Genomic DNA, 23606 nt, shown 5'->3' with positions numbered 1-23606 from the left:
GTCCGTTTTATGTCAGAAGCCAGTATTAATTTTTAATTGACATGTGACAGCTTTTTCAAGACTGTGCAAAGTTAGCTTTTTGTCAAGATTTGACTGTATAATTGGGTAGTATGGCTGGATTTGATTTTAAGATAAATCAGGGGAATTACTTGTATACTAAATATGGTCTATAATTAATCATATGGTAATATACAATTAATTGTAATTAATGTGCTATGCAATTAATGATACTTACTTTGTTTTTTCTTCAAGTAAAACCTCAGTATTCCTTTCTGCCTAATTTCTTCATACAGAAGTGCAGCATTTTTAGCACATCCTTGATGGTTGCATAATCTTGGATCTGTTTCTCTCAGACTAAATGTATGCTTCCTGAAATTGATTCTTGATATTATTTATAGTTAGAATACATGGGTAAGTTAAACACATGTAAAATTGTACCTTTTTTGTATATTTAAGGAAATGTAGGTTGTATTGCCAGTGACAATTGGACATTAAAACCTATTTATGGTTTTTGTGTGCTTTTGAGGATAGTGAATTGACGGATCAGGACAGACACTGAGAAGCAGGATTCTTTGTAGCCAGCATCTGAGAGGTGGTGAGCTTGCAGAGGATTTCCAGTGCTGGTGCACTGATATTTCTTCCTACCTTTCAACCCTTAGGAATCTGCTTTCCACAAAATTCAAATTTATGCAGAGAATTTAGAAGCCTCTAGTTTAACGTGGCAGTTTGTTTGCCAGTTAGTGTGTGGGATGAAAGTAAATGAAGGATTTATTGGTGCTTAATATTATGTATATTTGAAACTATTTGTGCAGCACACTGAAAGATGAAACTGTTTTTGTCTGTTTGGAACATTATTGGTAAAGGGCTATACATTTACATGTGTAATTGGCTGAACTCCAAATTGCAGGCAGAATTTGCTTTGTCTTCCTTTAATTTGTGTGGTTTGGTTCTTCCTTCAGGTTTCCCTGTGTTGCAGGATGTAGGCAGAGACTATGGCAGCTCACAGTGAACACAAGCACAAATAATTTTAACTTTTTTCCTGTATGTGTATTCATTGGGGGTGAGATTTCCTCCTATGGATGGTTTAAGCTATCGCAGTAATTTTATGTATGTGAGCCCTTGAACTGTGAATTGAAAACCCTATGCTGGGTAGCTTGCAAAAGGGAATTTCTTCATCGCTAGCTACATTTAAATAGGTGTCTGAAAAACATTTGTCTTCCACTATAATGCTTAAATGTTTGTTTGTTTGTTTTCTTTTGTATAATTTGATCAGGGAGGGTATGTAGACCTAAAAAAGAAGAGAAAATGTGTCTCCTACTTGCAGACGTTTCCTTTCAAGTACCAAGTAAGCTGCTTGGGCAGGGATTTGCCCAGGGCTATCGGCAAACCCCCAGTCAGTTGGTGGTTGTACCCCTCTGGCCTGGAAGCAGATGAAATTCCACATTGGTTTCAAGGCAACACCTCTCAGTGTGTACAGATAAAGTTGCTAAAAACATCAGATATAGTCAGGCTAAGGAGACTTTGTGGCAGGAATCTGAGTCAGTTCAAAATTTACCTTCATTATCTCTGGGGAAGGGTTTTCTATTCCCCAAAATTCCTTCTTGGTGCATCTCCTTCTAAAGCACCATCTTGGTGCATCTCCTTCCCTGTTTGAGTGTGTGGACACAGAGAGACACCTAATTAAGAAGCCGAGACGATACCATTTCCATGCTAAATGTGGTTCCTCCGGGTCTCCTGTGACTAGAGGTGTGCTCTGAGCAAGCCGAGACTGGGCCATGCCGCGCGATGATCTCCCGCTGGTACTTTGACGTTGCTGAAGGAAAGTGTGCACCCTTCTTTTACGGCGGCTGTGGCGGGAACCGGAACAACTTTGACTCAGAGGAATACTGCATGGCGGTCTGTGGCAGCATCAGTAAGTGCCCTCCACAGCTCCCGCCGTGTGGGGAGCGGGCCTGGGCTCACACTAACCCCAGCCGCGGTCTGTCCACACCTCTGCTCACCACTCAGGCTTCCTTGGCCTCTTGCTAACCTGGCATGGTAGTGGGTGACTTCTTGGCACTGTAGGTGGGCTCTGAGTAGGGGGCTGAGAGCTTAACACCTCCTCAGGCGAGGCTTTCGCACCCATCTTCTCTCTATTCTCTGTCAAAGCGTACTGACGTTTCATGTGTCTGTGTGTGTGCATGTACAATGCATGTGCAGGAAAAAGCACAAACTTTGGGGGAAGCCTCAGGTAAGTTTAAAAATATCTCATAGTTTTTATAGTGTATTCCTTTGTATTTCTGACCTTTTTTTTTTAAGCAAAAAGAATTAGAATGTGTATTTCCAGATTTTTTTGGCTTTGTTTGGTTTTAGTTTGGTTGAATTTTGTATATGTTTGCAATGAAAAGGAGACAAATGAAAACATTTGATTTTTTACATTTCCCTAAGGGCTGTGGTGCACTTGTGGTGAATCATCTCCCACTTACGTTAACTCAACCATATGTTTTAATGACTGTTTTCGCTGAAAAAGGATGTTTGCACTGATTCAGAGTGGTGGCTTTCTCCACCATGCAGCACTGAAGCTGATAAATTAGGTGCTAGTTTTATCAGATGGGTTCTGTTTTGAGAGCCTCTTGTACACTCCTCTCCCAATGTGCCTTGCAAGCAGGTACTCCTGGGAGAGCATCAGCTGACATTTACACCTGACACATTAAAGAGTGAGTACATGTCTCACTGCCCTGCCTGTTCACAGGGCACAGAGGAGCAGAACACAGGCAGCATCTCAGGGCTCCTTTTAGTAAAATATTTTCCAAAATTGGCCTAGGAGCATTTTTTAGTAAGTAGGTTAAAGGGTTCAGTAAGGGTTAAAAATGCACACAAACAAATGAAGAGCTTTAGCAAGGGTTACTATGTGTGTCATGGAGCAGAGGAGCTTACCTGTATTTTATTGGAGCAGAAGCAAGAGCAGTCTTGGAGGCAGGATTGCTGCACTGATGCTCCAGCTGCATTTTATCTCAGCGTCTTCTAGAGCTGTCCATGGCAAAGCTCCAGGGAAGGGACGTGGGGAAATCTGCCATGATGGGAGTGAGGAGGATACTTCATGAACTGTGATCAGCTTCTGCAACAAGACAGAAGATGTAGTGAAGGGAGAGATCTGTGCAGGAGGTTGGAGTGAGGTCTAATGTATTTACTAACAGAAGAACATTTTGAGCCATTCCTGTGTTAGGTAAGATATTTCCAGAGATGCAAAACATGATTTGTCTCTGCATCCTCTCTTTGGGAGGATAAATTATCTTCTCTTCTGCTCAGGAGATTCTGCTCTGTCTAATGGAAGTTGTTGTCTGTCTGGGTGTTTTTTTCCTCAGATTCATTTCAATAAAACAATGACAGGACTATTACCATTTCCATGATTCTCTTGGTTTATTTTGGAATTCCAAATTTTTGGTCTAAGTAATTTTCTCTTTAAGGACAATGTAGTTAGGCTGAGTACTTGAGCTTGCTTGACTTTATTTGTGCAACTCAAACTGATTTTGTATCTCCCGTAGGTTTTTTTCTCCCTGACTTTTTTTTCTTCAGTAGGTTCTCAAACAAGAGTTGAGTCTATGCGGATACACTTTCCAAGCTATTTCAGTTACATTTTTATTACTGTATCCCGCAGCCATAGGGAGGAGAGGAGAGAGATCCAGCAGGCAGGAATTGTGCAGCAAGATTGATTTATTTAATTATTTTACAAACTCTTTTATAGACTTTTTTCTTCATAGTCTAATTGGACGAAGGATCAGCCACCTCCCTGGGGTGATTGACTAGAATCCTAAAACATCCATTGTCAAAATATTTTTCTACTGTACCATAAACAAGGCTTTGCAAGGTTGCAGGTGTTCATAGTTTGTAGAACTCTGCTACTATCTTTGTGAGAGAGAAAAGTATTTCACAGGCTTAGAAAGAAGCAAGAAAAACTCTTGCTAGCAGCAATATTTGTATCCACATATTTTCATTCCTGGTTTTTAATGTTATGTCAGTGTATTCTATACCCTCACCTATACACCTGTTATTTCTATTCCTGAAGTAACTTTTTTTTCTTTTCCTTTCATGTACTGTTTCAGTCTCACCATGCTGTTTCTGCTTATTCTTCGTATTTTTGCTGAATAAAAATTGTAATGAAAATAATTGGAAGTGCTGAATGTAGTAAGTTTCACCACTGAAATGATGTCTTATGTTTAGTACTAATCCAATGTTGCTGAAAGAGGTAGCACAGACACTACCCTCACCCCAATCTCACAAGAAGAAAAGAAAAACAGTGTAGAATAGTTTTTCCATCAAGGCCACTTCTGTTCTCTCCTGTCATTTTTCCCCCCGTCACCCTTAATTTAGTCTTTCTATTTGATCTTTGTGCCTCCTCCTCACTTCATTATTATTAATGTATTTATTCCATTCTTTATTTCTTTTCTCTCCAAAGTTCAGATTGTTGTTGCTCCCTTGTGTCCTATTAAAACAAAAATCAAGCCTCTATTAGGCAGGAGGCAAGATGGATGCTAAAGCACATCTTTCCTTTGTCTAGCTATAGTTTGCTTTTCAGGATAAACTAGTGTTGGGGTTTTTAAGAGACCTAGTTTTTTTCCTGTTAAAGGAATTTTCCCCCATTCAGTTACTAAGACGATAAATCGCCGGGTACTTAAGAAAAGACAAAAGGGCCTGGCCACCTTTTTGTTTCACCTGGGTGTGGGTTCAGTTCGCTCTCAGCGTCCAGAGAGAGGAGCTGCAGAGAAAGGAGCTGCTGGTTCCTCTTCTCGGCCGTTTTTTTTCCTTTTCTGCTGGAAACAACGCCGGGATCCCAAATCCGCTTTTCCTGCCCTGCCCCGCTGCTGCTTCGAGCTTTCGCTACGCTGTAGCCGTGCTCACCCTGCCTGCCTGGGCCTCTGTGGGGTTTTCCCATCTGGATACATCTCGTCTGCCACCCGGGATTTGTGCTCATCCCTGCCGCTCCAGCCTGCCGTTCCAGCCTGCTGTTCCCGAGAGCCCGGGATCGGCTGCCCAGGGGTTTGTGAAGCCTTTGTCCCATCCCTCCCGGGATCCCAGGCCACCGGTGCCGCGTGCTCCCCGAGCTCGCTCCGGAGCGCCCCCTGCAGCCGCGGGGGAACCATCGCACCTGCCCTGCTCACCGGGAGCCGCCAGCGCCCCTGCCGGCTGCGAGCGGAACTGCACCCGAGGGGAAAGGGCCTGACAGCCGAGAAGGCTGGCACTGGGTTTGTGATTGCTGTTACTGCCATAGTTATTGCTGTTTTGTTTGACTGGTTATATATATAATAGTAAAGAACTGTTATTCCTATTTCCCACATCTTTGCCTAAAGGCCCTTGATTTTCAAAATTATAATAACTCAGAGGGAAAGGGGTTACATCTGCCACTTCAAGGGAGGCTTCTGCCTTCCTTAGCAGACACCTGTTTTTCAAAACCAAGACAACTAGTTAGATTGTACAGAGTAATACAAAATAGTGGATAGCATTGGGTTTCAGTTGTGTAGTGGGCAAAGGGTGAAAGTGTGGGATGTGAGTCAGGTTTTCTGGTAATGAATTGGAACTGGACTGAATCAAAATGTGAGGAAGTCCTGTTGTCACAAATACCCATATACTGCAAAATCGGAATACTACTATCCTGAACACTTTTTCTTAAAAAGCATGTTTTATTCTGCTTTCTTGCTGAGTCTCTTTGCCTTGATCTGGAAAGTTTGGTCTGTCCTTTTGTGTAAAGCCTTAGACTGCCTCCATGTTCAGTGGATTTGACTGGTGCTCTGCCGTCTGACTGAATGATTTAACTGTTGGGTAGGAGCTATTGCTGTAATATTTTTTTTTCATTTATCATCCGACTCCATGGAAATAGATACATAATTGCTTTAGAAGTAGTAGGCTTTGAGGATGATGTTACCAATTCCTTCAGCCTGTCAGACAACATGCTCAGTCTTTACTGATTTTTATTAAGAATGTTCAGTACTGTCTGTGGTTTCTGTTCAATATAATGATTCAAACTTCTACTGTGTGACTGTCCATAATGGCTCCTTTGAAGTCACAGAATCTGTCAGGGGGTTAATTTGGATTTAATGGCCTCAGAATGAGTATATATTGACAAGAATAAGCAAACCTATTGCTGTCATCAAAGGAAAGATTTCTGTCTTGTTATCATACTGAAAAGTAATTTGTTGTACTAATTTTTTTACTTGTCTCTTAATTGTTGCATTTTAAACATCCTTAAAGCTACTGGAAATGTATTTTTTTAAGTGAGTACTATTTTGAAATACATTAATGCTTAATTCTTAACTTGGGGACTTAAAAGCTGGGAAAATCCATTCTCTTAAATGTGCTTCGTTTCTCAGACAGCTCTCCCAGCAGCTCCTGCAGCCATCAGAGCTGAGCGGAATTCATGACTGTCTCAGTTTGAGACAAGTTTAGGAGGAAATGTCCTGTAATGAACGTCTCCTCGTAAGAAGGCAGGTTTCAGCACTCCCTCCCCCACAGATACAAAAGGAATTTCTTGGATGAAAGTGAAAAATACTATTTCTTTAACAAGCAGAGTGCCTGCATGGCACGCAGAAAAAATGAGTAACTGTTAAAATATTAAACCTCCTCGATGTGGAGGAAGCTGCTGGATTCAAAGTTCTTTTCTGTAGCTGGCTTGGCCCCTCCCGAGTTCCGAGGCCAGGATGCAGTGTCCCTGCAGCCTCCCTGCCAGTCCACGGGGTCCGATGATCTGGTTCTCGGATTGCAGCTAAGCTGAACGGTTCCAGAAGAAAAAGAAGTTCCGGAGGATTTCAGTGTGCCAGTATGGGAACATTTCTTGCCTCAGCTAACAGGCTGGCTAAAAGCACGAAGGTGCTCCCTCAGTTCTGCAGCGGTGAGAACGCAGGGGAGTGTGTGTGAGTCCTTGAACACAGACTGCACTGAAGAATTCACTCGGCTTCTCTCCCTCCTCTCCTGGACCCAGTTTAAAGCCGGGGGTCCCATTTCTGGGCATAAAGCAGTCAATAGGGAAATACAGTATTATCATAAAATCACCTCAAGACAATAATACCGTGTTTTCATTTGTTCCTCATTCAAAGTGGGAGTGAGTTGTATTCTGGTGGCACAGTCAGTTTTTGAAAATTTTGACATATCATTAAAATGACCTTTTATAAATAGTTGTGGGGTTTTTTATGATAGTACTGAATTTCTGTGGCTCACAACAGAGGGAACCAGCAGGGTTCAATGTTGTCAGTTCCCTCCTTCCTTGCCATAAACCCTGAAACTTAGTAGGAAGTTTAAATGTTGACACATGTGGTTTTATTTTTGGTCATTTTAAAGCACTATCGCAGGTTTTTGGGTGAATTTAGGTACAGTAGTGTTTATTCTCTAGACTAAATACTGAACTTCCATATTTGCTAAATCTTTTGGTGATTTTAAAGTGGCAGTTACTGTCCACTTTAATTTTTCTTCAGAGGTGTATTGTGAATAAAGATCTGTACCTTTTACAGCAGCAGCTTACAAGATTGTACTTCTGTTGCCAGTCATTTCCTTTATCCATTGTTTGCTTGTTTAGGATGTTGACATGTCCCTTGTTAGCAAGAAGTAAATTGTTTTGGCAGCTAAACTTGCATGCCAACTTCCAGTGTCTAAGACATTAAAGAACTGTGACTTATAATATCATCTATTCAAATTCTTAATTTTGACTACAACCTTTAGTTGTAGGATGCAAGTGACTAATTCCTGTTTTCACAGTTTGTTAGTCTATATACATTTGCACTTTTATTTCACCTTTGAACCACATATGTACTGGACCTTTTAATAAGTAAGTGGGTGAAGTTTAGGATTCAAAAAGGAAATAATGCAAACGTTTTCATATCCCAGAGTAAGACTACTACTAATTTCAAACACTAAGAATTTTATTAATATAAGGTATTGTTGTAAGCAATGTTTACTGTAACTTGTTTTGCTGGATCTAACCACAGCATTTTTTGTTTTGGTTCTTTTTACTCTCTGGAACTTGATGACTCTTGTTTACAACCTTGGCAGAAGTCATGCTCATGAAAATACTTCTGTCTTGGATTTGTTCTCATTTGATGCAACACGTGAAGAATTTAACATTTTTTTCCTCTTGTAAATATTTAAACTTATGATAAGTTGAAAGAGAATAACCTTGCAGCAGAGTATTGCAAAGATGCTTGAGGAAGTTTTGCTTTGGGGACCTGCTCCCAGTCATGAAGTGCATCAAAGAACTCAGAGAGGCGTGATCTGAGCCATTAATGGATGAATTTCGAATGGATATCAGCAAGGCAAAATTGTATTTGTCAGGGTTGGTGAAAAGGAAGTTGCATTCATGGAAGGCCTGATTGCCAGGTTCTAGCTGTGCACGGGTAGGAAATGTATCTTGAAGTTCTTACACAGGAGGCTTTTTATATGAGAAAATTCAACTTAAACCCTAGTTTAGATGGCAAGTATCACCTTTAATTAAGGTAATGGATCAGGAATAATAGGAGTATGGTATGTTTTGTTGGGTGGGGTTTTTTTCTCTCCAAGGAGTCTCTGAGGGATTTCACTAAACTCTTTCAAGCTGCCTGTCGTTTGATGCCATACCAACTACTTAAATTCTAACATATTAAAGGAAAACAGAAGCAGTCTGTGCAAAGTAGGGGTTGGATATCACTGCATAGTGAGGGAATTCTTGCTCCCTTTGCTTGAATTACCCCAAATGCACTACCAATGTCACAGCTATTTCCTAGTTACCCAACAGCAATGGCTGGCAATTAGTGCAAGCTTGCTGATTATTTCCAGCCTTTGTGAGGAGTTTTTTTAATCAAAGTTGTTACAAATAAAGTAACTATCTGTGAAGCCAAACTGTCACTAAGGGAGGAATTTGAGGTATTTCATTAGGTACTGTGGGGTCCATAAGTACTTTAAAATGGATTTGCATTCACACTTACGTGTTACAATTTACCTTTTAAAAATAAACTTACGTACAAAGCATGTAACTTTGCAAGGGGCTTTTTGCTGGCTTATGGACTTTATTCGTTACCAGGGTTTTTTTCATACTTGAAATTTTTCTTTTGGCAGCAGTTTCTAACCTGTTTCAAGAAAATTATTTTGTCCACTCTGCTGAGTTTCTCCTGGTTTATAAAGCGGGATGAGGGAGGGAGAAGAAATCCTGATGTCTTTATACGTATTTGCTGTGTGTAACATGTTCATCTAAACCCTGTTTCTGTGTCTTCCTCTGAGGCTAAATAGATGGCTGCATTCCGATGGAAATTAGAACAGATGCTTCTTTATTAGTCCATCTAAATTTTTCCCATACTAAAGTAGAAATTCTGCTTTTCTTCTCCCTCCCCTCCCTCTCTCCGCCTCTAAATTTTACATCAGTCCCTACCACAGCTGCTAGCACTCCTGATGCTGTTGACAAATATTTGGAGACACCTGGAGATGAGAATGAACATGCACATTTCCAGAAAGCTAAGGAGAGGCTTGAAGCTAAGCATCGTGAAAGAATGTCTCAGGTAAGGGGAGATTTCTTTATTCCTAAATGTGTGAGTTTGTCTGTCAAGTGATAAGTGATCCTTCATCTTCTTCTTTCCCAAGGCTTCATCCAGGTGCCCTGCCAATTTGCAATGCGTAAACACACCATTTACTGCCTTTCTGACTCTTATCTAAGAATTCAGCTGACTGACACACATTTGCGGTTGTGTCACCACTGCAATCATAAGTCGATACAGTTACTAGAAGGGTTAAAAGAAAAGAAAAAACTAAAAGATGTCTCTCATCTTTGTGAAAGAATGTTTGTTTTGTAAGATTGTGTTTCAAAGTCAAGAACTTGGCCGCTGTTATCCTTCCCTTGGGGCAGCTGAGGGGGAAATGGTTTGTGTTGAGGTTTTCTGTGTGTGCCCTGGGGTAATGTGAAATCACATCTGTTCATCTAATGGTCTTGAGCCTCAAGGTAACATGATATGCATCTAAAGTCAAGAGGTAAAAATGGTGCTTTTGAACTGAAAATCCAAACTGAATCAACTCTTTTCTTTCCCTTCAACCAAACAGATTCGTGTAGCCTGAAACTGTACACTGGTTTTAATCCAGTGAGAGATGAGTTACCCACTCTCTGAGAAGCAGGGTTTATAATGGTAATGCCAATAAAAAATGGTCAGAGTTTCTGCCTTAGTAACAGCAAAGAAAAAATATAAGAGGTTTAAAGGAAAGTCCGTGATGCATATTTTTTGAGAATGAAACAACGACAAAAAATGAATGTAGTATAATTCAGATGCACTTCATATACCCATGTAGCTAATTTACTGTATTTTTTTCATTATCCCCTGATGGGATTTCAGTGTGTCTGTCTGTTACTGATACATTAGCCTTTAGCTCTGTGCTAAAATGTTATTCCAAAAATGAAAATAAAATTGTGAATGAATATGAAATTAAGCTCTTAGTGTAAGTCCCTGTCTATTGGCACCGTAGCTGTGCCTGGCACTTTTCTAATAAATTGGGCAGGGCATCTTACCTGAAGCACTCATCTGACTGGTGCAAGCCACATACTGAGAATGTGACATGTCATAGATAGAGGAAGATAGGTGCTCCTCGTCTGCCTGGGAAGTGTTGAAGCACAAATAAGCTGTCTCCTTTCTAAACAGAGAAAATAGAGCCAATTTAATGGGCAGGGAGTCTGGAGAATAAAAAAGGCACACAGCCTGCCTAGCAGAGGAGAAACCCTGCCTTGGCTAGGCATGTAGAGTGTTAGTGGATAATACAGTCACCACCCCAACAGTCCTTCCTCTTGAAATAACCTTTTTGTAAAAAATGCTGTTGAGGTGGATTTCCTGAAAGGAAAGGACAGTCAAAGCAGATTTCCTTGGCATAGTCTTCAGATTCTTGCTGTGGTTCCATGTTTGTCTCCAAAATCCCGGTATGTAAAGGTCAAGCTGAGTAATTAAGGGCAGTATTGGGGTGAACTGTGTATTTTCTGTTTTAACATGAGCATTTGGAGGGCCCTCACAACTGAAGGCTGTGGTTCAGAGGTTTGACTGAAGCTGGAGCTGGTGCCCTCATTAGCACGTTCCTAGCCATCCTTCCTATCAGCACTAATGAGAGGACAGGGGGTGAGGTAGGTCAGCTGCCCATCTCCTGCAATGTCAGTCCTCCAACACTGCAGTCAATCAAGTCAAAAACCAGCTGTAGCCAGTTCAGCAAATTAAGTCGGCCCTGGTAAACAGCAGCATGATAGGTACATTAAAAAAAAAATTAATCATTAAGTTGCCTAAGCTGCTTATGAAATCGCATCTTAAAGGACATACGTCTTGAAGTACACAGACCCCCTGCAGAGCTTTCAAGATCAGAGTTTACTTGTAGAAGGCAAAGCTAATTTTTAGAAACTTAAGTTATGATTTTTACAGTATTGAAATAGCCTCTCCATGTTAACTTGTCAAGTGTTTAAAAGATAGTAGATACTATGGGCAAGTAGAAAAGGCAGCTAGTTCACCATTCTGTGTTTTCTCACATGAACATCTATGTCCAACACCACTGATTTCCTTTTCTGGCAGTTGATTTTAAAATTGCTTTTTACATTTTCTTTAAAATCAGGTATGTTTTTAATATAAACTTAAATATATATGTAGCTGAAAATGAATCTGAAACTATTACTTGTTAAGTTAAAAACAATGCTGAATAAATTAGCTTACCAAGCCTTTGCTGTCAATGCTTTTCTCGGTAAAATAAAAGGTAACAAGTGAGAGTCACTAGCCAAGTCTTCCAGCTGCACCAAACATTTTTTTTATTCAAAGTCCAGTTCTTTCAAAGCTGAAAAATGGAGGCTTATAAAGAGCAGAAATGCCCATTTTTCTTATATTAAAAAAAGGAAAAATGATCAAGTAATTCTTTAATCTTGATAAATGTCATACTCTGAAATAGATTGGTTTGTTCGCAAAACACAGATATTTATTTAAAGGCTAATTTTAATTAAAAGGCTAGTTTTAAAATAGTATTTGATTTGGTGCACACCTTACTTTGCAATAGCCAATTAACTAGTAAAAAATCAGATGCATTCTAGTTGACATGCAAAATGTAATCATCTGAGGAGTAAGGAAGTTTATCACTAAAAAAATTATACTGAAGTGAAATATTTAAAAACATGTCATCAGGGAAAATGTAAATATTCTGCATATCCTCTTTCTGAGATTTCCCTTCATTTACCATGAAATTCTGACAACTCATGTTTCTTTTTCTCTTGTATAAAGATGTTCACATGAGCAGAGACCAAGATTCTGTCAGTGGTTATGTCACATCATAGTTCACAGCTCATGAAAGACTTTTACTAGAGAAGTCTGTCTCTGTAATGACCTGTTGCACCTCTGGTTCAGACTCTTTTAGTCCCTTGTGCTCTAAAGTGTCCATCCCTTTAGACTACAGATCATGAAAGTTTTCCTGCACCACACCTGAAGCAACAGAGCTTATAAAGTTGCCTAGGAAGTACTGTAAGGAGAATTACGTTAACACAAAATGTTAAGCTTTTCCCAAGAATCGTTAATACAGCCAAAGCAGGAAAACTGCATTCCCATGGAAACAGGGGTAGCCATTCAGTGATGCATGTGTAACCTCTAAATGTTTGTTGTTCTCCAAAAGATAGCAGGGAGAGGTTATGCTAACTGATTGCAAGGTGCCGTGGTTCTTGGTTCTTGTTTTGGTACAATTCTCCTTTTTCTCTTCCTATTTTCAGTTTGTTAACACCTGTACAGCTCCCTTACATAATTAGTTGCTGCTAAATAGCCTGATGAACCAGATACTGAACCTTACTCAAGGGAGCAGTATATTTATACATTTCTCTCCTCAGACATCTTGTGACATCCTTATGTCTGAAATTTGCTCTTCTTCTGGCTGCCTACAATATTTTTGGAATTGTAGCATGTAGAATACTTATGATAGGAACTTAATGATACCTTGTGTCCTAGAATAGTTTTGCTTCTTGGAAGTTTATTTCCAAAGCAAACACCTGAAAATACTGCAGTTCTCAATCAGCTTGAACAGGCCTGAACAGGTGTTCCATTCAAGATTTTTTTTTTTTTTTTTTTTTTTATCATTCCATGCCACTCGTTCCAACATCCTGGATATGTCTTCAGCTGATTTTTAGTTCCAGTGATGCTATAGAATCACAGAATCGTTTGAGTTGGAAGGGACCTTAAAGATAGTTTAGTTCCATCTCCCTGCCATGGGCAGGGGCACCTTCCACTACATCAGATTGCTCAAAATCCCATCCAGGCTGGCCTTGAACATTTCCAGGGATGAGACATCCGCAACTTCTCTGGGCAGCCTGCGCCAGGGCCTCACCACCATCACAGTAAAGAATTTCTTCCTAATATTTAATCTAAACCTACTCTCTTTCAGTTTAGAACCATTCCTCCTTATCACTACATGCCCTTGTGAAAAGTCCCACTTCTGCCTTCTTGAAGGCCCCCCTTACACAATGGAGGACTGCTATAAGGTGTCCTTGAAGTCTTCTCATCTCCAGACTGAAGAACCCCAAATTTCCCACCCTGGCCTCACAGAGGAGGTGCTCCAATCCTTTATCATCCTCACAGTCCTCCTCTACACCCACTCAAGTAGGTTGATGTGCTTCTTGTGTTGGGCCCCAGAGCTGGATGCAGCACTGCAGGTGGCATCTCACCAGAGCAGAGCAACAGAATCCCTTCCTCAACCTGCTGTCCATGGTCCTTTGGATGCAGGATACACTGAGCTTCCTGAGCTCTGAGCACACATGGCCAGCTCATGTTGGGTTTTTCATCCACCAGGACACTCAGGTCCTTTTCCCAGGGCATCTCTCAGTCCATTCATTGCCCAGCTGACACATGGCCCTGTTGAACATGAGGTTTTCCCAGGCCTGCCTCTCAAGCCTGTCCAGGTTCCTCTGAATGACATCCCTTCCCTCTAGAGTATCAGTCACATCACTGAGCTTGGTGTCACCTAGCTGAGATTGCTATCAGTCCTACTGTCCATGTCCTCAACAAAGATGTTAAATAATACTGGTTGATGTATTCCCTAGATTCTACCATGTCTACTACTGTGTGTGGGAAGCCTGTTTCCTTCCTTAAAACTGTCCGGTTAATAGGATTACGCCCCTCAGTTGTAGTCAGGACTCTTTGGAGAGGTTTAATAATGTTATTACCAGAAAAAGGGTCAAGACTTAAGTGTGGAACAAAAGCCATTGTCAAAGATAGGCACCTTTTTGGCATGACTGTGACCTCAATAAGGTCAGACAAGTACCTCTGCTGGCCTGATTGTGCTAACCCAAATGTCTGCCATAAATTCTTCTCTTGCAGATATGCTTTTGTGCCCCAGTGTAAAAAAATGGGAGTGAATTCTGCTGCTTTCAATACATAATGAAATTTTTGTACTTAGCATCTCTTAATAATGAATGACATTTTCCATACTGTCTCTTTCCCTCTTGCTGTCCCCTACAGCCCAATTTCAAAAGGCATCTGCCAGGCACTAAGGCCTGAGTTTTGAAGAAGTTTGAATTTGAAATGGCTTGCTGTTTATATCTCATTCAGAAGCTGTTTTCCCTGTACAAAACCTCCAATCCTTGAAGACCCATTGTTAACGATCTGGTTTAAACTCTGAAAAGCAAAGAAAGCTAAGTCTCTGTGCATAAACCAGAAAGAACGTAGAAGGTTCTAAATATTCCCAGAATAGAGATTAAAACCAAATGAAGTTAGATGTTGATGCCAAAAAATTGATGTATTTTATTTTATAGTAAAAGAGGCAAAGAAAAGGAAAGAGAAAAAGAAAGAAAGAGAAAAAGAAAGAAATGAAAGAAAGAAAGAAAAAAAAAAAAGGAAGAGGAAGCAAGGAAGAAGTGTGCGAGGGGGGGGGAGGGTGGGGGGACAGGGAGTGGTGACAGGGGTTAGGTGGAAGTATATCCCCCATCTGAGGGCCGCAATGACATCTCGTTGCTCCCCTCCATCTGGTCTGCTGGTGGTCGCCACTGTGGCCACTGTGCCCATGCTGCCACACGCCACCACATGCTGCCACACATCACAGAGTACAGAATCCTGTGGATTAATACACGCTTTGGGCCAGGTGGGAACGCCCATGTGTCTCCCCTTGCAGGGACTAGCTTGACACACTGCCTTGCAACACTGAGGGTCTGCTGCATCATCTCTGGTGCAGGGTCTGGGGACCCTTTTGAGGGGGGCCCCTTTGATGGGCCATGTCACCCCCTCCTGCTGTGGATAAGCTTCCCCCCACCCCGGTGAGGGCCCCTCAGCTGGGCTCTGCACAGTGGAGGATGGGCAGTCACTGGGCCTCTGACCAGAGGTTTTTCCAAGATACCCAAAGCTTCTCCTCCCTCCACCCTTTGGTGTGAGGGTCTGTTCCAGCCTGGCAGCTGATAGCCCTGGGGCTGTGGTCTCCACCTTGGAGGTGTTAAGCTTGTGCTTTGTGAATGTCCCAAGCCCTGAGTTGTTACTTTATCTTATCTTCATCAGCGAGCAGTGTAAGGCCTCAGTCAGGGTAGGGTAGTCTTCTCTGCGGCTTTTGTAATACAGTTTTTAAAATCCTTTAAGAAAATGTTTAAGTCATAAATTACAATATTTCAGTCTCTGATACCCATGAATCTCTTATGTTTTTCATAGGTCTGTGCTGTCAACAGAGGAGAATAGGTTTACAAGTGCAGAGGCCAAGTTCAGCCTTTTTCTGCACATGCGTAACTGGGGAATTTTTTCTCCTTGCTTTTTGGGGACCTCTGTAGTGCTGTAGCATATTTCTCACTCACGATTCCCTGAAGTGATCTTTGGTGGGAACAGGAGTTCCCTGTGGGTGGTAGCATGGCCCATGGATAGCTGTATCTTCAGTTGGTTAGCACATACACACAGATGCTCTCAACCATTGAAGTCTTCTCAGTTACAAGAATCGTCACTGAGGGCACAGCAGTCTTACATTGTTTCTGCAAACAGCTGTGTAATTCTGGGGTTTTTTTCAAAACCTTTCAGTATTGTGGCACCAGAGCTGAACTCCGAGGCCGCTAATTTACATCCCTCCCAACTAGCTGTATAGTATGTCAGTTTATCATCCTGCCTTCCAAGCCTTAAAAGACTTAATGAAATAAAAGGGACAGAGACAAATGTAGTCTAGCCAAAGGTCCCCTCATCACATTACCCACAGTACTTATTTTTGTTGTGTGGATTAGCAAAGGGTTAGTTTGGGGGATAAAGATGGCAAAGGAACTCTTGTTCTGAAGATCCATAACTGCTCTTTCAGAATCAGAAAATTAGGCAGATGTCAGAGATGTGGTTTTAAGATGGAAAGGGAGAAGGGGGAGAAGAAAATCATGAAGTTGTCAACCTTGGCCAATGTTCAGTCTTGAGCACATCATTGTAGTTTATGACTTGGGTTAATGCCATAATTTCTGGGCCTTCTGTAAGTTCATATTCTGTTGCAATCCACTCTAATCACAGAGGAGCAAAGAGAGCTCTCTGTGAATAAAGCAGAAAGAACCATGAATATTCGTTCCAATATTGGTTCGAATATTCCCCAAAATGAGATAAAACCCAAAAGAGGTTAGATGTTGATACCAAAAAATTGATATATTTTATTTAAAAGAGGGAAAGACAAAGAGAAAAGAAAAGAAAGAAATAGAAAAAAAAGAGGGGGGAGGGTCAGGGACAGTGACAGAGATGAAGTCGAAGCATATCACCCCCTCCATGGGTCCCAAGGATGTCTCCTTGCTCTCCTCCATCTGGTCTTCTTGGTGGTGAGAGTCCCGCGCTGAAAAGTATAGAATCCAATGGATTAATCACGTTTAGGCAGGTGGGACCACACATGTACCTCCCTGAGGGGGACCAGTTGGACACTGTCCCTTGCAAGACTATGGATCTGTTACATCATGTAGTATCATGTGCAGTGCTCTGGTGCAGGGTCTGGGGACCTCTTTGGGGGTGTGTTACGAACTAGTTTAACAAAGAAGACCAAAGGAAACTAAGCCTCTGTGAATAAAATGGATGGGACCCAGAAAGTTTTGAATTATATCCAAAAAACATGATTAAAACCAAACGAGGTTAGATGTTGGTGCCAAAAAATTTGATATATTTAATTTAATAGTAAAAGAGGCAAAGAGAAAGAAAGAGAAAAGAGAGAAAGAAAGAAATAGAAAAAGAGTTGTGTGGTGGGGGTGGGTAGACAGGGAGAGAGTGGCAGGGGTCCCAGCATCATCTCGGTGTTCCCCTCTATCTGGTCGTCTTGGTGGTGAGAGTCCCCCGCCACCCACTGCCACCACACCGGGAAGTATAGAATCTCGTGGATTAATATACATTTGGGCCAGGTGGGAATGCCCAGGTGCCTCTGCTGGATATTTTTTTTTAAAGGCACAGGCTCAACCAGGTACCCTGAGGCACCATCAGCACTTTCCAGTCTGTTCATCAAAGAGCCTGATTAGCAATGTCTGGTGTGGTGTGTGGAAAAACTGGGAAGCCTGAGACAGGAGGTGAGTGCTGGAGGCTCAACGTGCAAACGTGAGTCACAGCAGGTCTTACTTCTCCTGCCTTTGTTATTGGTCTTGGTAAAATTTCAGTTGTCCATGTGGACTCTGAGCTTTTTTAAAAATTGCCTTGACTATTTCTATTAAATGGTGTGAAAGTGTGCATTTTATTGAGAAGGGAAGGAAAGGAAATGCACACTGTGAGTAATTGCTTATAGGTTTCTTATTGTGCTAGTGCTGCACGTAAATAGTGACTTACTTGTGTGCATTTCATTCTGTGGGAACAATTGTTCCTATATAAAATGTGTTACCTGAGGAGATTGCTGTCTAGGTGTGAAATGACTGAAGGCCTTAGGTAAGACCACAGGAAGGTTTCAGATCTCATGGACAACAAGTTAAGAGTAACCTACTCCCTGACTATTGAGATACTGCTCTGTGTTACAGGGGGAGGAGGCTTCTCCCATTGCTGAAAGAAATTACACTGAAAGATCTCCTATGTTATTTTTCTGACAGTGTTGTACTTGAGATATATATTCAGTTCTTGGAGTGTTTCTACAGCCCCTGTTTCTGAACAAATAGTTGGACTAGCATGAATTATGTGTAATTTTTGATCTGCCCTACTCAGGCCAGAGATGCAATCTGAATAAATTAAAAGGTTTTATGGTGCCAGAAAAGGTGGCATGATCCAATTGGAATGAGTTGAAATTCACTCGTTTTGTCCAAGGATAGGAAGAATTGGTTTTCTTTCTGTCTGAGATGAAAAAGGTTTGGTGTGTTCACCCATGGAGATCTCCACTTCCCTTGCTTGAGGGCTGGTTAACAGCTGTGTTCCTTCACAGTGAAGTTATGAGAGCTTGGCAGTGTTTGGACACACAAGTACTGTCTTTGTTTAATTTAATAACAGGATCCTACCTTCATTAAATGTTGTAACTGCCTTTTTTTCTAGAGATAAAAGGAGGAGAGTAATGTAAAAATATGACTCTTGGAGCTGTAGTGCTTGGCTGCAACTAAGCCCTGGGACAAGAGAGGAAAATAGGAAAGTCACACTCGTTGTTTTGTTCATTAGGTCATGAGAGAGTGGGAAGAGGCAGAACGCCAAGCAAAGAACTTGCCAAAGGCTGACAAGAAAGCTGTTATCCAGGTAAAGGAAAATGCAACCTTACCGGCTGGGGCCCCAGTTAAGATGCATAGGGAGCTGGGTGTGATGTAATTTTATAGTCTACTTTATGGAGATTTAATGTTATTCTCTGCTCTTTTTTTCTCTTGCTGTGTTTGTTTCCTGCTGTTAGTGGCTGCTGGGTGTCTCTGTACTTTGCAGCCAATCCCTGGAACAGCAGTGCAGGACATTGCTCCTGACTGCATGGAGAGGTAGAATTCCACTTGAATTTAGATTTACCTTCAGTGAGAACTGAAAACTCAGTTCCCACAGGCTCCTATCAAAATTTAGGCCATGACAAACTAATACAAACTGCAGGATCTAAGCTCAAAGCAGAGATGGAAAATGTGATCTAAGGAAGGAATCGCCATCAGTTTTGTCTGAAAGAAGCCCTTAGCCAAAAATTATTTTATCCAAAATGTATTATAATTCAAAAATTCTGACAAGCCAGACACTCCTTGAATCCCACTGTCAGGTATTATTCAACACTGCTGGAATGTTTTCAATGCACAACTATAAAAAGGAAACATTCAGAACTAGATTGGTTTGCACATTAGGTCCCACAGCTTTACTCTCTGTGCATTTTATTCAGTCAATCTTTTCCTTTACTGGAATAAGTTTGGGCTCAATTTTTCTTCCTGGCAGCCAGTTTACAAGAAATTATAGTTACTCTGTTCAGGCTGGACATTTTTTTCTCCCTGTGTAGATTTGCTCATGAAGTTGTGTTGATGGCTCTCAATGGCAGGGGTGTACACTTGCCAAACTTCACCCTCCCCCAGGCACAATTTCTGTGGTGCTGAACCTCTGTCTCGGGGCAAACGAAGGCGGTTGTGCTAGACATGTCAGGAACATTTTTATTAGATTAATAAAATCCTGAATACAGGGCACTGCAGTTCACACTGAAATCAGTAAAAGGTGTGTGCAGTGCAGAATTTCTGGGAGCCAAACTACATTAACAATGGGGAAGGATTTTGGTGCTTTGCAGACAGAGGTGTTCACATATGCTGGTCTATGCTGATGTCTTCGCTGTTTCTGTTGTGATTGGTGTTTTTTTCAGCATTTCCAGGAGAAAGTGGAATCACTGGAACAAGAAGCAGCAAATGAAAGACAGCAGCTTGTGGAGACTCACATGGCACGAGTGGAAGCCATGCTGAATGACCGTCGACGCATTGCTCTGGAGAACTACATCACAGCCCTGCAGACTGTCCCACCCAGGGTGAGTGCGATACCACAAACTTTGCCAGCTGTGTCAAAATCATTGTAGTTGTCCTGGAGGAAATACAGATGTGCCCATGTGCAGTCCAGCTTTGGAGCTGGGAGCGTGCTCAGTGTGCAAGAGCTGCGACAGCAGTCAGACAGTTTGCACAAGCTCCCCATGTGCATACCTGTCGATGGATAGATACATACATAAAGATACTTAAGCAAATCACATGGAAGTTATTTGGTTGTCAAAAATTGTAGCTGTTGACAGATCCTGCATGAGGAGGATGAAGTGTCCCTTCAAGTGATGCACATTAGGGTACTTCATCATGACAACATGGAGCTTAAAGATAGGATAGTTACGATTTTTTGTTTTGTTTGTTGAACTGTTGAAGTGTTTGGTGAAGGATCTTGTGAGGATTGTTGAATAGCATGAAGTTAGCACTCTAGAAATTCGAAATTGTCTGCTTTGGATGTGATGGCTATTGGTGGGTGTAAACTTGTACATTCAGATTGCAGATTGAATGGAATTTAATGACTCTGTATCTTTGACACCTGTTTTCAATACCACAATAGCTGGTCAGTGACCTCCAGAGGAAGAGAATTTGCAAAAAGACTGGGGGAAAGCAGTACATTGTTTTATATATCTCTGGCGTCTTAAACACTTCCTAGATGGAAAAAACATTGTTACACTGCTGAGTCTTTTAGGTTATTTGACCTCACTGGGAGTTATACCAACATGGCTAACATGATTAAATTACATATTTTCAGTAAATTTCCTTCTGAGGAGAAACCTGCATATTTGGTAACCATGGAAAAGTGATCATCGTCTTAGTTCTTTATCATCATCATCATTATTGAACTTTTTTCTCCATCCTGTGGTGCAAAACTCTCTTGCTTTTACTGTGTATGCCAAGTAAAAGTTAAAATCCTTTACTTAGATAAAAGTGTCATGGGGTAACTTCAGGATAGTTATGTGAAGAGTTTCTGTGTATTTTGCAATATAGTAATTCGTGGAAAATGAAGTTAGTCTGTGTTAAATTGGTAGAGGATGTTATTTGGCCTGAGTGTGACTTGCATGTTATGACCTCTGACCACAGTGAGGGTAGTGAGAGGCTTGAACTCATTAGGAGACAGGTTAGCAAGTTATAGGTTGGGATGCAGCTTCTTTTAGGAAACTGGAGTCTGTGGCTCAGAACTGAGGTGAGGTGAGTACATGGACTGGCTGCAGGTCATGTTTGCTGTCTTGCGGTGTGCGTTTGGGTAGTGCACCAAAGATAGGGTTTCACATTTGGCTTTGGAGCCAAGCTTTCCTGCTTTGAAGTTAAGCCTTGTACAAATGTAATCCTGTCTGAAAAGTACCCCAGTAAAATGATTTGCTTTTGAGCTGTGTGTATATCAGGCTGGCAGCTTGGTTCTGCAGGTATCTGCGGTTGTGGAAGGGTATGAGGAGGACCACACACAACAGCAGAAAGGTCTCTATAGCTGCCAAAATGTGGAATGCAGAAGATACAAAGTGAACTTCAGCTGCAGAACTCTAAGGGGCAAAAATGTTAACAGTGACTTTGGGACCAGAAAAGCTTGCATTTTGTGCTTGTGTTGCTTATAGTCAGCTCCCAGGACATTTAAATTACTGATACATTTCCTGTGTCAGGGGGAGAGCACCAGACCTGAAAGGTGACATGAGTCCAGTAAAAGTAAGTTTTGAAGGTACTGCTTAAAAGACTGAAGTGCATCCTCTGTTGAGTATATATCCTATATATGTCCTACAATAGCCAATAATTCTGAAAGGAGCAGGCAGCAAGCATGGAGGTAACATCAGCTGAAGGTGCTACCAGACAGGGACTCATCTCAAAATAACAGGGGTGAACAGTTTAAAAAATAATGTCTTTAAACAAGTCCTTGGTCAGTCTTGTAGATGGTCTTGTCCTTGCCTTAGCATTTTTTGGTTGTATGCTCTATAGCTGATGACAGTTGAGGTGTTGAACTGTTGGTCAAGTGTGTGCCAAAGCACTTGAAAACACTGACCTTGAATTCAGCAGGAGGATTTGTCTGATTGTATTAAGAAAGAGGGTGAAACCTGGGGAGTGATTGATGATAGCTGAACAACCTAATGAGTTAATCCTGTCCACTAACTGCTTCGCAGTATGTGGAGCCGGAAATCTAAATACACTGTGAATCCAAACTTTGGGTGTCTAGCCAAAGAGAAAATGGGATTAATGGAAAATTCAGCTCTCATACCCTAGCTGTATTTTGCTCTGGCAGTTCCCTAGTAAAGTAAAAGTGCGTTTGATGCAGTTGTGTTATCTTTGGGAGAGTAATTCATAACCTTCCTGATAACTTTTAAAGTATTATTAGAAAAGGTGTGGGAGTGGTGGGGTTCTGGAGTTCTCAAACTATTTTTAAGAACCCCCTTCACAGTCTGCTTCAAGTCAAATGGTTTGCTATTAGTATGTTTACGGCAAAAATAGATTCTAAATATTTTAAGTGATGGAGTCTCTTTCTCTAAAGTTGTGAGGAAGAATTTGGATTTAAATTTTAAAAAATGAATTAGACTTTTTAATTGAAGTGCTGCATGCAGTTAGGAGGGTTAAAAAAGTCTGGGACTCCTTTGTGAATAGCTTCTGTATCGGATCAAAAACTGTAACTGCAGGTTTTTTTCATGTGTTACACAGATGATTGCCTAGGGCCAGTGTCAGAGGTGTGTGCCTGTGAGTACCACTCAGGGCAGCAAGGGAGAGAGGGAGCACAGAGAGATGAAATTGCATAGTTTCAGGGTCTACAAGAAAATAAATTCAAGCAAAACCAAATATTTGTACTCTTGTTCTGTTCTCAGAAGCACTGTCATGCAGGCTGCCCAGAAACTCAAAATTTGATCCTCATTCTTGATTCCTGATGCAGCTTAGCTCTGCTGCTGTAGTTCACTGCCTTTGGGGTGCAGCTGTTCAGTATCCAGTGTCAAAATACTGTATTGTTTCATCCTGCTTGATGGGCTTACTACAGGAGAGAAGGATTAGTAGCAGCTGGAAGCAATATGCCTCTAGTTTTTAAAACAGTTGGAAGTTTTCCCCTTCATTTTGTATGTTAAATAGGGGAATTCAAATCCATCATTCTCTGTGAGCAGATTAATTCTGTAATGTGCTTGTATTCCCTCTTTCAAGAGCATGTCAAATTTTTGTGGATTATGTCTCCCTTTTTAATCTTTGTTGGTAAGAGAGGCGCATTATCCATGGGAAGCTGGTGATGGGTGACAAAGACAAGCAGAAAAAAAAATTGATGAAATAAAGTGTTTCAGGAGAGGGAAACATACAGGAAAACTTTGAAAGGTAATTAATTAACCTCTTTACTTTGTGCATAGATTAAAGTTAGCATGTAATCCTTAAAATCAGTTTAAAATGCTTCTCTTCTAATTCAGCACTATTTTACTGAAATGTAAATTCTTGCTGAGAAGAGCAGGATCATTAAGATCAACCCTAGCATGTACATTAATCCATCTGGCTTTTTTTCCCATGTTTTCTTCAGAATTTACTCTGTTACCTTTTATGCTTAGGAGTGTAGTGTCTGTTCACAGAGAGAGCACAGCACGGGTTGAAACTAGTCAGGTTTGGCTGTTTGGACAGGGAAGAGGAATCTGCAGGGGGGTCCATGCTCAATGCCTCAGTGTTTGGGAAGCTTAAAGCATTTCCTGAGTCTAAGCAGGTTGCTGTGGAAATATGCAGTTGGAAGCAAGCCAAAATGTTGCTGCTGAATTGGTGATAAAATCCTCCTCTGCAGCAGGAAACAACAGTCCAGCTCTAATACTCC

The 23606-nt window shown here is 41.3% G+C and overlaps 1 protein-coding gene across 4 annotated transcripts in view; it reads left to right on the top strand.

The window, feature by feature from the left end:
- LOC125321200 (amyloid beta precursor protein) overlaps positions 1-23606 on the top strand; it is a 206325-nt gene that overhangs the window by 128739 nt on the left and 53980 nt on the right. For 2 of the 4 annotated variants that reach the window (XM_048293620.1, XM_048293618.1), the window contains exons 7-10: positions 1745-1912; positions 9358-9491; positions 18513-18587; positions 19660-19818. In XM_048293620.1, the coding sequence (XP_048149577.1) occupies positions 1745-1912; positions 9358-9491; positions 18513-18587; positions 19660-19818 (536 nt within the window). The remainder of the gene's footprint in view (positions 1-1744; positions 1913-9357; positions 9492-18512; positions 18588-19659; positions 19819-23606) is intronic. The other 2 variants (XM_048293622.1, XM_048293621.1) reach the window with 1 other exon arrangement.

The sequence above is a fragment of the Corvus hawaiiensis genome, chromosome 2, assembly GCF_020740725.1.
Source record: "Corvus hawaiiensis isolate bCorHaw1 chromosome 2, bCorHaw1.pri.cur, whole genome shotgun sequence".
Taxonomy (NCBI): domain Eukaryota; kingdom Metazoa; phylum Chordata; class Aves; order Passeriformes; family Corvidae; genus Corvus; species Corvus hawaiiensis.
The sequence above is the reverse complement of the archived record's forward strand: the minus strand, read 5'-3'. Positions and strand labels throughout refer to the sequence as shown.